Genomic DNA, 16009 nt, shown 5'->3' with positions numbered 1-16009 from the left:
CTCACAGGCTTTTAAGACCCCAGACACTACTCACCAAGGTAGAATGTAGAGCATTATCTTTATAAGTAGTGTCAAGAGCATTAGATTTTCTGGAGTGAAATCTACATTAGAATCTCCCGGGAAGCTTTCTAAACTATGAGTCCTGAACCCACCCCTCAAAACCCACACCAAACCCCTTGCCGTCAAGTTGATTCCAACTCATAGTGACCCACCCCAGACCTCCTGAATTACAGACTTTGCTAGATGTGAGACAGAGAAGACAAATCCTAGCCTCAGAGGCCTGCCAGGCTGCGCGCTGTGCGCGGGGGTGAGAGAATAGTTCTAGTGCTTATGACAGAGTCCAAGTTGGCTGGGAAAGGAACTGAGGTCAGGAAAGTGGCAATTAACTGGAGAAGCTGGTAGGGTCCAAAGATTGGACACCTGGATGATGCTGGAAGATGGGTCAGTGGAGGTAACGGCCAGAGGGCAAAATGTGAGCTTTTCAGCAGTGGAGATGCTCCAGGTAATGAAACTACATAGTAACAAACCCAAATACCTTCAGGGCCAGGCAGGTAAACTTCAGACAAACAAAACAGGTCTGTTGTTTGCAGAAGCACAATTGGAGAGGGGGGAGGGGTGTGTCAAAGAATTTTAAAAATGTGCATCATATATGATTTATGATACATTTTCAGTCACAGTTTTATGGGATTTTTATTATAGGATGCCTCTTTGGCCCCAAACAGGATTTGGTTTCAAGAGAGGCCTGGCATCCAAGGCCTTTATTGCCTGTGTCTGGGAGTGAGACACTGGTCTGCCACTAGCTCCACACTGGAATTATCTGCATAGAACAGTCCTCATGTTTTAGACCTAGTAGTCCTCTTTCAGTGGAAACTCTTCGCTGTCCTGTCCCTCAGGCATCTTCCAGGCAGCCTTTACCTTAATTTAGTCAACCAATTCCCTGTTATTGGCTGAGTCAATTTTCTACTCACAGCGACTGCATGTGACAGAGTAGAACTGCCCCATAGGGTTTTCTAGGCTGTAATCTTTATGGGAAGAGCCCTGGTGGCGCAGCAGTTAAACACTCTGCTGCTAACTGAAAGGTCGGTTGTAGGAACCCACTAGCTGCTCCTCGCAAGAAAGATGTGGCAGTCCACTTCCATAAAGATTACAGCCTTGGAAACTCTATGGGGCAGTTCTATTCTGTCCTATAGGGTCACTATGAGTCAGAATTGACTCGATGGCAGTGAGTTTTTTGGGTTAATCTTTACAGGAGCAGATTGCCAGGTCTTTCTCCCTTGGAGCTGCTGTGTGGGTTCAAACCACCGACCTTTGGGTTAGCAGCCAAGCACTTAACCACTGGGACACCAAGGCTCCTTAACCAACCCCCTGCTGAAAGATATTTAAGTTTCTGATATTTTGAAGTTACAGACAGCGCTGTAGGAATAACCTTGTGCATGCCTTATTTTGTACACATGTGCGTTTATCTGAAGGACCGATTCCCCAGAAGCAGAGTGCTGGGCATATGCAATGTTGAAGAATGCGGCCAAGCTGCTCTCCACAGAGGTTATATATCAGGTTATATTCCCACCAGCAGTGTATGATCATGCTTGTTTCCACACCTTCAACAATGCCATGTTAACAAACTTTTGATCTTTGTGAATCTGATAGGTGAAAAATGATGGCAGTTAATTTACAATTTTTTCTTATTATGAGTGAGGCTAAACATCTTTTCATAGGTTTTAAGAACCACTTGTGTTTTCTATGAAGTGTGTTTTCATATCCTTTGTGCATTTTTCTATTGGGTGATTGGTCTTCTTTTTATACTTTGTAGGGGCTCTTTATATATTAGGGGAAACTAGTCCTTTGTCTGAGAAAAGTGAAAATAGTGAACATTTCCCAGTTTGTCATGTGTCTTTTGAGTTTGCTTATGGTGGCTTTTGCCATGCAGAAAATTTTAATTTTCATATAATTGAATCAATTATTTTTATGGTTTCTGAATTTTGTATCATATTTAGATCTTCCCAAGATTATTAAAATTCTCTCGTATTTTCTTTTGGTTCTTTAATGGCAGGGCTCCTGAAAATGTGATCCGTGGATCTGTGGAAGTCCCTGAAACCCTCCCGGGGGTCTGCAAGGTCAAAACTATTTTTGTAATAATCCATCACCACCACAATCACCACCAGTTGCCATTGAGTCGACTCTGACTCATGGCAACCTCATGTATGTCAGAGTAGAACTGTGCTCCACAGGGTTTTCAATCTTTGACTTTTTTTGGAAGTGGATCACCAGGCCTTTCTTCCAAGGCACCTCTGGGTAGACTTGAAACTCCTTTTGGTTAGCAGCTGAGCACGTTAACTGTTTGCAAGATCGAGGGACTCCTTTTATAATAATACTAAGATGTTATTTGCCCTTTTCACTGTGTTGCATTTGCACTGATGATATAAAAGCACTGGGAGGTAAACCTGCTGGTACCTTAGCACAAACCCAGGCAGTGGCACCAAACTGTATGAGCAGTCAGGGTCGTTTTCACGGCCACATAATCGCGGTAAAAAATGCCAGTTTCACTTAAAAATATCCTTGATAAAGCAGTAAAAATCATTAATTTTATTAAATCTTGACCCTTGCATATCATGTTTTTAGTATTCTGTGTGATGGGATGGGAAGCATTCATAAAGTGGTTGTGTTGCATACACAAGGATGATGGTTTGTCTTGAGAGAAGCACTTGTGTGGTGGAGTCATGAGCTGAACTAACTGCTTTTCTGTGTAACATGATTTTTATTTGAAAGAATGACTGACAAACTATAATTATTCATACTGGGTATTTGGCAGACATGTTCTCGAAAATAAACGAAGTGAGACTGTTACTTCAATGAAAACAATTGACAGTATTTGTTGCCAATGATAAAATCTGAGCTTTCAAGAAAATGAGAATTTTTGACGATTTGTGTCTGCACCTTGACCTTGCTAGTTTTGCAATATTTGAAATACTTTCTTAATGAGATTGGACTGGAGCCCTGGTGATGGAGTGGTTAAGAGCTTGGCTGCTAACCAAAAGGTCAGCAGTTCAAATCCACCAGCGGCTTCTTGGAAATCCTATGGGGCCGTTCTACTCTGTCTTCGAGGGTCGCTATGAGTTGGCATTAACTCGACAGCACACGACAACAATGAGATTGGTGGTGATGTTAACAAATGTTGAGTTTTTAGATTGTTTAACGAAATGTATCAACATTTGGAATATCTGTATAATTCAATGAACCGATATTTTCCAAATGACCAGTCCATGATGTTAAAAAATCACGTGTGAGGAAAAAGATCCATTCAAAGTATAAGAGAGACCAATGGATTTTAATGTAACAAAATATGAAATTTTATTGATATGGTTTCAGATTCTACATTGTAACTAGTCTTTGAGAAACTACCACTGGTTGAGTTGCTGTAGTCTGAATGAAGAGTACTCAAGTATCTGAAAAGGCTAGTAATTACTTTGCCCTTTACCATCTACAGATCTGTGTGAAGCCAGATTTTTTTTTCCATATACATGAACCAAAACAACGTATCACAACAGATTGAATGTAGAATATATTCTATTAAACCAGACATTAAAGAGATTTGTAAACATGTAAGGGAGTGTCGTGTTTTTCACTAATTTTTTTTAAAAATATAGTTGTTTTTGATAAAAAAGATGTTATTTGTGTTAACAATTTGCAAGGGGTTTATTGTTTCAAAATGAATAATTATTTAAAAAATTTTCTGTTTAAATCTCTAATACAGTAATATTGATAGGAATAATCCACACAGAAAGAAAAAAAAAGGAAAGTTCTATGGGGTCCTCAATAATTTTTAAGAATATAAAGGAATCCTGAGACAAAAAAGTTTGAGGGCCACTGTTTTGTGGTTTCAACTTTCAAATCTAAATCTTTGATCCATCCGGAAATTATTTCGGTGTACAAAAAAAAAAAAAAAAAAAAACCACGTTGCCATTGAGTCGATTCCGACTCATGGTGACCCTATAGGACAGAATAGAGCTGCCCCATAGGGTTTCCAAGGAAGGCCCAGGGGATTCGAACTGTGCCAACCTTTTGGTTAGCAGCTGCAGTTCTTAACCACTACACCACCAGGGTTAAGACATGGTTTGTTTTTTTTCACAGTGACTATCCAGTTGTTCCCAGCGTCTTTTACTGACCAGTCTGTCTGTTCCCCACTGACCTGAAATGTCATCTTTATTCTATGTTAAATTTCCAAATGCATTTGGTCTATTCTGGACTCTTTTCTGTTCCATTGATCTGTACGTCTGTGCATGTGTTCATGCCACCATGTTTCAGTTATTGTGGTTTCATTATATATTATATACCTGGTAGGATTAGTTCTCCTTCAACACTTCTTTTTCAAAATTGTATAGCTATTTTTTTCTTTATGAATTTTAGAATCAGTTTATCTGGTCACTCTTGACCTTTCCTTTTGCCGCTCCCCTCCCAACAAAATTTTGTTGATATTTTTATTAGGATTGGATGTTAAATTTATAAATCAGCTTTGAAAGAATTGATATCTTTATGGTGTTGAATACGGAGCCTTGGTGGCACAGTGGTTAAGTGCTCAGCCACTAACTGGATAAGGTCAGCAGTGTGAACCCACCAGCAGCTCCATGGGAGAAAAGACCTGGAGATCTGCTCCTGTAAAGACTACAGCCTAGGAAACCCTATGGGCCTACTGTCATATAAGGTTGCTGTGAGTCTGAATCTATTTGACGTCACACAACAACATGGTGTTGAATACTGGTTACTTTTAGGGAAGTAAAGTGTTATTACTTTTAAGGCACTAGTAACACCAATTAGTCTAATGTCTTGTAGTGAAGTAGAGACACTTAGGTGCTTGATTTTAAAAACTAATAAATATAAATTGTTTTCTTAAGTAAGATTAGTGTTTACATGAGTGATTTGCTAAGCAAAGATTTTTTTGATCAGTAAACTTTAACTAACCCATAAGTTTTGACTGCTAACCAAAAGGTTAGTGGTTGGAACCTATCAGCAGCTCCACAGGAGAAAGACATGACAGTCTGCTTCTGTAAAGATTACAGCCTAGAAAACCCTACGGGGAAGTTCCGCTCCGTCACATGGGGGTCACTTTGAGTTGAAAACCTACTCGACAGCACCTAACAACAGCACAACAGTAAACTGAGTGAGAGAAGGAGAAGTGAATACCTCCGCTGTATAAGAGGAGGCCCATCCAGAATCTTCCCGAAAGAAGCAGAACTACTCGGATGGTCAAAGAATCTCTAACCAAGAATTTTTTAGCTAGTGATTTGTCCAGACTAAGAAATGCTCCCTTAAAAAAATGCCAGGGAAGGACTAATGGACCACGACTACCACAGCCTCCACCAGACTGAGGCCAGCACAACTAGATGGTGCCAGGCTACCATCACTGACTGCTCTGACAGGGATTGCAATAGAGGGTCCCAGACAGAGCTGGAGAAAAATGTAGAACAAAATTCTAACCCACAAAAAAAGACCAGACTTACTGGTCTGACAGAGACTGGAGAAACCCCAAGAGTATGGCCCCTGGACACCCTTTTAACTCAGTCCTGAAGTCATTCGTAAGGTTCATCCTTCAGCCAAAGATTAGACAGGCCCATAAAACACAACGAGACTAAATGGGCACACCAGCCCAGGGACAAGGCCTAGAAGGCAGGAGGGGACAGGAAAGCTGGTAATGGGGAACCCAAGGTCGAGAAGGGTAGAGTGTTGACAGGTTGTGGGGTTGGCAACCAACGTCACAAAACAATATATGTATTGTTTAAGTAGAAACTAATTTGCTCTGTAAACCTTCATATAAAGCACAATAAAAAATAAAATAAAAATGCCAGGGGAGGAAGAAACATCTCCACAGGTCCCCTGAATGCAAGAGAGCCTGTTGCCTGTTGCATCCATCAGTCATGCCAGGTGCACACTTCCATGAGACCACAGGTAGTATAGTGTCTTGGGACTAGGGCAGAGCCTGCCTCAGCATCCAGTGAAATGGGGCATGAGGGTTCAAGCACCAGACTCTTTTAAACTATGATCCATGTTAGCTGCTTGGGTCGGCTGAGCCATAACAACTCAGACCTGTCTTCTCTGCCTGCTATTCCTGCCCACCCTCTGCATGAAACAGTCTGAGGGCTGATTTCTGGTCATTTTTCTTCTGGCACCATCAGTTGCTGTTGAGTCAGCTCTGACTCATGGTGACCCCATGTGTGTCAGAGTAGAACTCTACTCCATAGAGTTTTCAATGACTGATTTTTTGGAAAAGGATTGCCAGGCCTTTCCTCCAAAGTGCCTCTGGGTGGACTTCAGCTGCCAACCTTTTGGTTAGCAGTCAAGTACTTAAACTTCGCACCACCCAGGGACTCCTTTCTTCCGGCAAGTACACCTTTTCTGGAAAAACAGAGCTGGCCTATCGGCCCCGAGGACATAAGCACTAGGCACCAAGCTCTTCTCTTGGCGGCTCGTCTCATCCCACAGAGACCCTGAAATAGTAATTTGTGTGTTCTTCCTTTCCTTCTGGTGAGAGAAGAAAGTCACTTAATTTCTGTCTGCCTTTTGCTCTGTGTTTTTGTTCTCTAAACTAGCTACCAGGACCACTGCCAGAAACAGAATTTAACTTTGAAATTGTGGCCAACACGACCAACCTGTGGTGTCCCGATAGCCACAATGCTTTAAATTGATTACATTTTACTTATTTATCTACATGAGGCTCTGTGAGAAGAGACTGGCCATCTGCTGGTTTGGCACTCATCCCTGTGGATTTGGGGAGGTCACGAAGCCGATAACTTCACAGCGCCACTTTTGTATCTTTGCCTAGCATTGCCCCTTGCAATAGTCTCCAAGTGGAGTGTGTTCACCAGTATGGTGGGCAAAGATGGTGCTTTGAGGTGTCATAAAAAACACCCATTTTACATATGAATGTATATAAGTAAATATATACGTATTTATATTAATATATAATATATTAATTCTGTATTATATGAATATGTATATCCACATATGCTCATTTTAAATACACATGCATGCTTGCATATGTGTTCTTTTTTTTTTTTTTTAATTTTACTGATGGGGAACCCAGTCAAAATTTTTTGGATACACTGGCCTGTTGAATACCTCTCCTTCCCAGAGGTACTAAGAATGCATCAATTTTAGTGTCATTCAATTTTAGCATGAGGGATTCTATGATGTTCTGTATATACACTGCACTAAACATCATGCTAAATAATCTAAATAATCATGTCATCTTCTCAGAGGTGCTACGTGAGATGCTGAAGTGACCCAGCCAGTTTCTACTGGGACTTGAATTCTGCCTTTTATTGGACTTTTTGGCTTGTTTGGTAGACAAATAGAAAACATTTCACCTCGTGTGCTTTAAAGATCAACGTAAGTAGAAGAACAGAACTTCAGTTGCATCTTTTGGTCATAGAAGAGAAAGAAAGAAATGGGAAGAGAAAATGAGTAAATGAGTGAGAATGGAAACGCAGGAAGCAAATAGAAACGGTGGAATACTGAAAGAAGCAGATGGTGAAGGGGAACAAGGACTGAAAGTAGGAGTTAGTGTGGGCGCGTGGGAAAGAGTGTACAGGAGGAACCAGCTAGACCAGCAGTTCTCAAAAGGGGATCCACAGGTCTCTGGACATTCAAGACCCTTTCAGGGGGCCTGCAAGGCCTAAACTATCTTCCTGGTAACACTAAGATGTTAGTTGCCTTTCCCACGATCATTCGCTCGTGAAAGTACAGTGGCATTTTCCAGAGGCTGCATAACATGTAATAATGCTGAAACAGATGTGAGAAACCAGCTGTCTTCTTTAATCCAGACAATAAATGGAAAACAATGCTTTCTCATAAATTTTGTTTTGTTTTATTTTGAAAACTATGTTGTTATTAGTTGCTGTGGGGTCAGCTCTGACTCATGGCGACCCCATGTATAATAGAATGAAATGTTGCTCAGTCCTGTGCCATCTTCATAATCCCAAATCCTCTGCCATCAAGTTGATTCCAATTTATAGTGACCCTATAGGGTTTAGAAGCTGTAAATCTCTACGGAAGCAAACTGATGCATCTTTCTCCCAAGGAGCCACTGGTGGTTTCGAACTGCCGACCTTTTGGTTAGCAGCCCATCGCTTTAACCACTATGCCAATTACGTATTATTTAATGTTAACATGTAATGGGCTTATTAATATTATTTTAAAATGAATTAATAAATTTTTAAAAATTCTCCATTTTGATTTCTAATATGTAGACTATGCGACATAAAACGATACTCGTGAAGAGTGTGCTTCTTAGCTCAAGTAGATACATCAGACTAAACGGGCAGCTCCTGTCCAGAGATGAGATGAGAAGGCGGAGAGGTCAGGAGCTGGTTGAATGGACACGAGAAATCCGGGGTGGAAAGGAGGAGTGTGCTGTCACAGTATAGAGAGAGCAACTAGGGTCACACAGCAATGTATGTCTAAATTTTTTGTATGAGAGATTAACTTGAATTGTAAACTTTCACTTAAAGCACAACAATAAAAAAAAGTTTTTTTTTTTCCTAATATGTAAACATTACGTAGATATATTCCACATGAAGAAAAGCTCTTTGGGGTCCTCTATGATTTTTAAAGGAGCCCTGGTGGTGCAACGGTTAACCACTCTGCTACTAATCAAAAGATTGGTGGTTGAAATTCACTCAGCGACTCCACAGGATAAAGACCTGGTGATCTGTTTCCATAAAGATTACAGCCAAGAAAATCCACTTAGGGTTAGGTCTGGTGGGCAGGTCTGAAAAGAAGGAAGGGTGACAAAGGTAACCTTGACAGGACCCATTTTCTACTTCCTATTATAACGATTTTACAGTGCTGTTCTTCTTTGTCGGAACCGATTTCACTTTTAATTGAAATTATCAAGTCATCTACCCAGAGGAGCTGTTTTGGCTCTTCATTCCAGGGGTGTGAGTTCTGTGCGACAGTCCACATTTCATATATTCTGCCCTGCTGTCCTATGAGTACAGTCATCCTTGTGAAACAGTTTTTGTTCCAGAAAATATATCACTGTTGGCTTGAGTCTATAAATTTGGTGATCCTCATATATACATATATCCTACATATGTATATGTAGGATGGTGAGCTATGGCTACTAACCAAAAGGCCAGGAGTTCAAATCCACCAGCCGCTCCTTGGAAACTGTGGAGCAGTTCTACTCTGTTCTGTAGGGTTGCTATGAGTTAGAATCAACTCGATGGCAATTGTTTTTTTGTTTTTTTTTTACACATACGTATGGATTTTTAAACAATATTTTACCATGTTTTTGGTGAAAGTTTACACAGCAAATTAGGTTCCATTTGACAATTTCTATACAAATTGTTCAGTGACATTAGTTACATTTTCCACAATGTGTCAGCATTCTCTTTAATTGTGTTCTGGTTGTTCTGTTCCTACATATATATTTTTAACTTTAAATAACTGTTTACTTTGGAATAATTTTAGGTCTACAGGAAAATTGCAAAGATAGTACAGAGAGTTCCTGTCTATCCCTTACCCAGTTTCCCTCATTGCTAACATTTTATATTACCCCGACACATTTGTCAAAACGAAGAAACCAGTATTGGTACATTATGATTAACTAAAACTCTAGACTTTATTAGGTTTCACCAGTTTTTTCATTAATGTCCTCTTTTTGTTCTAGGATCCAATGCAGGGACCACATTTCGATTAGTCATCATGTATCCTCAGTCTCTTCTGGTCTGTGACAGTTTCTCAGTTTTTTCTTGTTTTTTATGACCTTGACAGTTGTTAGGCATACTGGCCAGGTAAACTGTAAAATCTCCCCTAATCTGGGTTCGTCTGTTGTTTTTCTCATGATTAGCCTGGAGTTATGGGTTCTTAAAAGAATACAACAGAAGTGCCTCACATCTTATCAAGGGGTACGTGACATCCGTGACTTCATTGGTGATGTTAACCTTCATCATTTGGTTAAGGTAGTATTTACCAGGTTCCCTCACTGTAAAGTGACTACTATTTTTCCTGCTCTATTCTTTGGAAATGAGTCACTTAGTCCACCCTCAAGGGATAAAGGGTGGAAATTAAGCCCCGCCTCCTCTAGAGGAAGAATACCTGCACGTTAGTTGGAATTCTACTGTAAAAAATATTTCTTCTCTCCTTTTTATTTATCTGTTCAATCATTTATTTATATCAGTATGGACTCATGTATACTTATTTTATACTTTGGGTTATAATCCAATACTATGTTATTCATCTTGTTGCCAAAATTGTTTCATCTTTGGCTATTGGGAGCTCTTTCAAGTTGGTTCGTGTCCCTTGACATGCCCTCATCCTTTTGTTTTTTGAGCAGTTCCTTACTTTCTGGTACTACAAGATGCTTCAGGCTTATCTTGTGTTTTGCCTGCCTTGACGATCTGCTCCTGTAAAGATTACAGCCTAGGAAACCCTATGGGGTAGTTCTACTCTATCTTATAGGGTTGCTATGTGTTGAAATTGACTCGATGCCACAACAACAGTCCTAGAATCAGAGTCCCTGGGTAGTGCAAAAGGTTGACTGCTAACTGGAAAGTTTGGAGGTTCAAGTCCACCCAGAGGCACCTCAGAAGAAAGGCCTGGAAATCTACTTCTGAAGAATCAGCCATTATAAATCTACTACTTTGTATGTTCTCTGGAAATTTCTGCATTTTATAGAATTTCCTTTCTAATTTCTAGGAGATTCTGTATATTAATCTTTTGTATTCTGTCTCTGGTAATTCCAAGAAATTCTCTTCCTCCAGAGAATTTATTGATTCTTTATTTCGGGAGCTTGCTGAAGCCATCATGGACTGCCTCTTTATGTGATTTGATATTGACTGTTGTTTCCGAGCCATCAATAAGTTATTATAATTTATATTTGTTTAGTGAGTCCTAGCTTCTTGTTTTGTTTTGTTTTGATATGCCCCAATAGGCTGCTCATGTGCACTAGTTTGATTATTGACACCTTTGAAGCTCTAACGTCCTGTCACCAGGAGGTTAGTTCTGTAACTAAGTATGTGCCCACAGGAGTCGGTTAAATTTTCCTATATGCGTTCAGCTCAGGTGACCAGGCAGTCACCAAGTATGTGGTGCAGGCTCTCACCTACAGTCCTAGAGAGGCATGGGTGATTGGTGCAGGCACTGGACTCTGGCTGTGGTAGGGGATCACGTGCTGAGCCAGGCAGGGTGCTGATGGCTGCCCCTGAGAGTCTGAAAGGAAAGTGTGTCCCTATTCTCTAGGGAGAGTAGGTAGGTGAGTTTTGCAGCTGGACTATGAGCACCCCGCTCTGTTGGCTGTAAAGACTTGAGGGCACCACTTTTTCTTGGATTCCTGTAGCAGGTGACTAGGAGGTTTAGGTGATGCCACCAGTCCTCAAGCCCCTGTTGTGGATTGATAAAAGTGCCTACTTAAGGGGCAGGGCTGTTTCGAGGGTCACAAATCTGCCACTTCACTGCTGAAACAGTTGAAGTTAAACTTCAGATGTTTGCCCTGTTGTACTGTGGTAGGGAGGGCTAACGCTGTTGAGATGGGGCCCCACAAGTCTATACAGGGGCGTAAGGCACTCAGAGTCTGCAGACCTCTTATGCCTGTGCCTAGCAAAGGAGCTGTGCCGACCTGGTGTTCCTGGCTTAGGGGAGCCAGTAGCTTATTCCCTGTCCAAGGCCAGGAGAATGGGTCAGGGAGCCTTTTGGGATCTACTTCCAGCCCAGCAGACTCCCAGTGCAGAGACTGGAGGGAGGAGGTAAAAGAGAGAGAGGTTTTTCCCAAATGGGTTTTTTTTTTTTTTTTTTTAAATCCCTGTGAAAGGCCGCACGCATGTACTTATCTTGAGCCACTTGGGAGCTGCTTTTCACTGGTTCAGAGTGACCAGGCAGAATCTCTGCTGCCGGATCACTCTCAATGTGGAAACTGCTTTCTGAGTGCGCACACAGCTCTTTGCCTGCTGCACTGCAGACCCCATGCAGTTTAGGAGTTGCCGGTGCGGCTGAAGAGTTGCCGTCGCGCCGCCCCCGCTCTGGTGCTGCTGGCTTCTTCTGAACCATCTCGCTCTCCCCCCACCACTCAGTCTGATCCCTCAACTTTGCCTTGTTCAGGGCTCCTAGATACTGATATGTAATCAAATCACTCGTTTTTCCAGGTCTTTGTTGTAAGAGGGATATAGGAAGCATCTGACTACACCGCCATGTTGGCTCCGCCCCCATTGTAAATCTTATGGAGCACAGTTCTACCCTGACACACATTAGGTCTCCATGAGTCAGAACTGACTTGATGGCAACTGTAACTGGTAGTCCTAGAATCAGCCATTTTTCCAATAAGCCTTGCTTCCTTTTATTGGCGTGTGGGATTTATAAATCAAGATCTGGGCACTGGGTGTGCTAGTTGCTACTGGAATGTCTTTGTTTCTAGGCCCTCTCAGTAGACAGAGCCAGGCAGCATATGTATACATACTCAGTCACATATATACACATATTATAATTGTTTCTGTATCTATTTGTATGTATATTAAGCTAAACACGATGGAGAACCTACACATTTGCTTATGTTCTTTTTTCAGCCCATAGGCTAGGTATAATAACTAGCTTTTCCTCTCTTTTGCAGATTCCAGATATTCCTCTATTTTATATGTGCCTTCCAGAACATCTCTTGTGGCATCCACTACTTGGCTTCTGTGTTCATGGCCGTCACGCCCCAGTATGCCTGCAGGCCCCCAGGCAATGTGAGTCAGGTTCTTTTCCACAATCTCTCTAGTTCGAGGCTGGAGGACATTTGGGCCCTGCTGTCACCAGGCCAGGAGGGTCATGTAGCTGTGCAGCTGCAGGACGGCACAGTCTGGGAGCTCACTGGATGTCACAGGTCCTGGAGGGAGGGCGCCCTGCGCTTGGAGTATGAATACAGCGGCAGTAAGCGTGAATTCGCTTGCTCGGATGGTTACATCTATGACCAGAGCAAGTGGGAAAGCACCGTGGTGACCGAGTGGGATCTAGTCTGTCACCGAGAATGGCTCGCAAAGTTGATCCAGCCCATGTTTATGCTTGGAGTCCTGCTGGGAGGGGTGATTTTTGGCTACCTTTCTGACAGGTAAGATGAAGTATTCAGCATTGTTGCATCAGTCTGTGGTTCATTTTCCTGTCTGTTTTTCTTAGGATATAGAGAATTATGTCCAAAACTTCTCAGTCAGCTTCATCTTTCCTCTCTAAATACCTATCTCTTCGCCTGTCCATTAATTAACCAGTTGCGACCCTATGTGTGTCAGAGTAGAACTGTGCTCCATAGGGGTTTCAGTGGCTGATTTTTTGGAAGTAGATCGCCAGGCCTTTTTTCTGAGTAGCCTCTACGTGGACTTGAACCTCCAACCTTTCGGTTAGCAGCTGATTGTGTTAACCATTTGCACAGCCCTGGGAATCTTGTCCATTTTTTAGTGAGGCAAAATAACATAGTGGTGAGAGGATGGGCCCCAAAGCCAGTTGGTCTGGGTGTAAATCCCGATTCTACCACTTACTTGCTGTGGCCCCTGGGCAAATGACCTAGCCCATCTCTTTCATAAGGAGCCCTCTTGTTGCAGCAGTTAAGCACTCTGCTGCTAACCAAAAGGTTGGTGATTCAAACCCACCAACTGCTCCGTAGGAGAAAGATGTGGCCGTCTGCTTCCATAAAGATTACAGCCTTGGAAACCCTATGGGGCAGTACTGCTTTGTCCTTTAGGGTCACTATGAGTCTGAATGGACTCGTCAGCAATGGGATCTGTGTTTCAGTATCTAGCGTGTAAGCGGGTAATGAGAACAATAGCACTCACCTCAAAGGGTTGTCACAAAGTTAATACAGAAAAATGTACTCCGGACATATAGCCACTCCATAGATATTGGTTATTATTTTAAATATTTTGTCTTTACATAGACTTGCTTTTTAAGAGGTGCAGCCTGGTATAAAGCAATAATATCTATAAAATTGTGTGTTTGATATACCAGGCATATTTTAAAAGATACACATTAAAATGAATATATAACTCTTAAAGTTCATCTTGTATGTACATAGACCACACTTTAAGTACCTATGCTTTAAGAGATTAATTTATGTGGTCCACATAGTGATGAATTTTACAGGCATGTGCTGGGCACTGGGGACCTAAAGACGATAGGAAAGATCAAGAATCCCTGCTCTTGGGGTGGGCCAGTCTAGTGAGGCTGACTGATGTGTCCAGAGAAAAATTATAGAGCATTGTTGCAGCCAGATCTGTCCTAGAAGTAAACACAGTGGAGACAAGAACTGTGGAAGCCTCAGGGAGGGGAGTCCAGGGCTTTCATGAGGGTCTTGGGGAACTCTCCCCACTAAAACCCCCAACCCATTCAGGAGGTGGCATTGGAATAACAAAATCAGAACCAAAGTGGAGTCTAGTTATTTGGTGGCTGAAGTTATGTTTCCATGTTGAAGAATCTTCTCCACCACTGTCTTCCTGAGAGGTGTGGAAGTTGTTGTCAGTGGGGAGAGGGACAAAATCTGCCTTTTTGAAACAAGATAGAAAGTCTGAGGTATTGTTATGAGTCGCTTATTTATACTGGAGCTCAATGACTAAGATGGGCAGAAAATACCTAAGAAGTTGGTGGACAGTCTCCCCTACCACTAACCTTGAAGGTTTCATTTATTAAGTTGTCTAGAAGGCTATTTATAATGGTTAAGCCCAAAAGAAGGCAAGAAGTTAAAATCAGGACAAAGAAAGAATACTGGTAGGCTGAAGCTAAAGCCAGGAATGTGAAGGGCGAACAGGCAGAGCTTGGAAAGGCACTGGGTGACATGGTGAGAACACCCTATCCCTGTACACACCTATACACATTCAGTAAAGAACTCCAGAGGTGATCTGTATAGTAAAGGCGCCACCTCAGATCGGAAAGGGACAGTGTGGAGGACGTCAGAGAGTGCCAACCAGATGTCACACTGTTATAATCTGCTGGCAAGGGGAGAAATAAGGGAATTCATTTTATTTTTGCAGTTTTGAAATATGTGTTTGTGTCCCTCAACTATATTTGGGTATCTTAAGAAACACTGTTTTTATTTAACTTTTGTCATTTTTTCCTATTTAAAATCTTTTTTTTTTACTTAAAAAGCAGTATATGTTCATTGTAATAAAGTCAAACGATTCAGAAATGTACAAATTAAAAAGTGACAGTGTTCACTTTTCGCCTCCCGCCTCCAAAAACAAAGCCCCACTTCCTAGGGGTGGCTACCGTGATGGTGCCATTGTAATCGTCTGTATTTGTTTCCTAGGGCCGCCATATCATTACCACAAACTGGGTGGCTTAAACAACAGAAATTTATTCTCTCACAGTTCTGGAGACTGGGAATCTGAATTCAGGTTTTTGGTACTCGCCTCAAAGGGTTGTTACAAAGGGTTGTTCACCTCAGAAAGCTCTAGGGGAAGATCCTTCCTTGTTTCTTCCGGTTTCTGGAAATAAGGTCACATTCACAGATACGGGAGTTAGGACTTCAGTATATCTTTTTGGAGGACGCGATACAACCCATAACAAATTGCATATTTAAACAAGTAAATCAAATTCTGTTTGGTTTTGCTTTGGTTAATTGTGTTTTCTCCTCTCAGGAAGGCACTTGTTAGTGTTCCTTCCTGACGCTCAAGCCCACTGCTTACTGCTACCTAGTGTCAAGAAACTAACGTGTAGGGAAATGAGCGGGTATGACAGGGAACCATTTTTGGCAGTTTAAAATCTCTTTTAATATTCTGTTTCATACTTATGTTCTGGTACAGAACCTGAAAAGCTATTATAGAAACTGACTGAGGTGGGGCTTGCTAAGAGACTATTTAAAGGAAATTATGCCACTGAGTCGATTCCAAGTCATAGTGACACCCTGTGACAGAGTAGAACTGCCCTATAGGGTTTTCTTTTTTTTTTTAATTTAATTTTTTTTTATTGTACTTCAGGTGAAGGCTTACAGAACAAATAGTTTCTCATGAAACAGAAGTACACATGTTGTTTTATAACATTGTTAACAACCCCACAACAT

The 16009-nt window shown here is 41.6% G+C and overlaps 1 protein-coding gene across 1 annotated transcript in view; it reads left to right on the top strand.

The window, feature by feature from the left end:
* Positions 1-7469: 7469 nt before the first annotated feature.
* SLC22A16 (solute carrier family 22 member 16) overlaps positions 7470-16009 on the top strand; it is a 42651-nt gene continuing 34111 nt past the window's right edge. The window contains exons 1-2 of the mRNA XM_004372501.2: positions 7470-7576; positions 12596-13075. Coding sequence (XP_004372558.1) covers positions 7470-7576; positions 12596-13075 — 587 coding nt within the window. The remainder of the gene's footprint in view (positions 7577-12595; positions 13076-16009) is intronic.

The sequence above is a fragment of the Trichechus manatus genome, unplaced genomic scaffold (genome assembly GCF_000243295.1).
Source record: "Trichechus manatus latirostris isolate Lorelei unplaced genomic scaffold, TriManLat1.0 scaffold00017, whole genome shotgun sequence".
NCBI lineage: Eukaryota > Metazoa > Chordata > Mammalia > Sirenia > Trichechidae > Trichechus > Trichechus manatus.
Note: the sequence above shows the minus strand (reverse complement) of the source record. Positions and strands in the feature narration are given on the sequence as shown.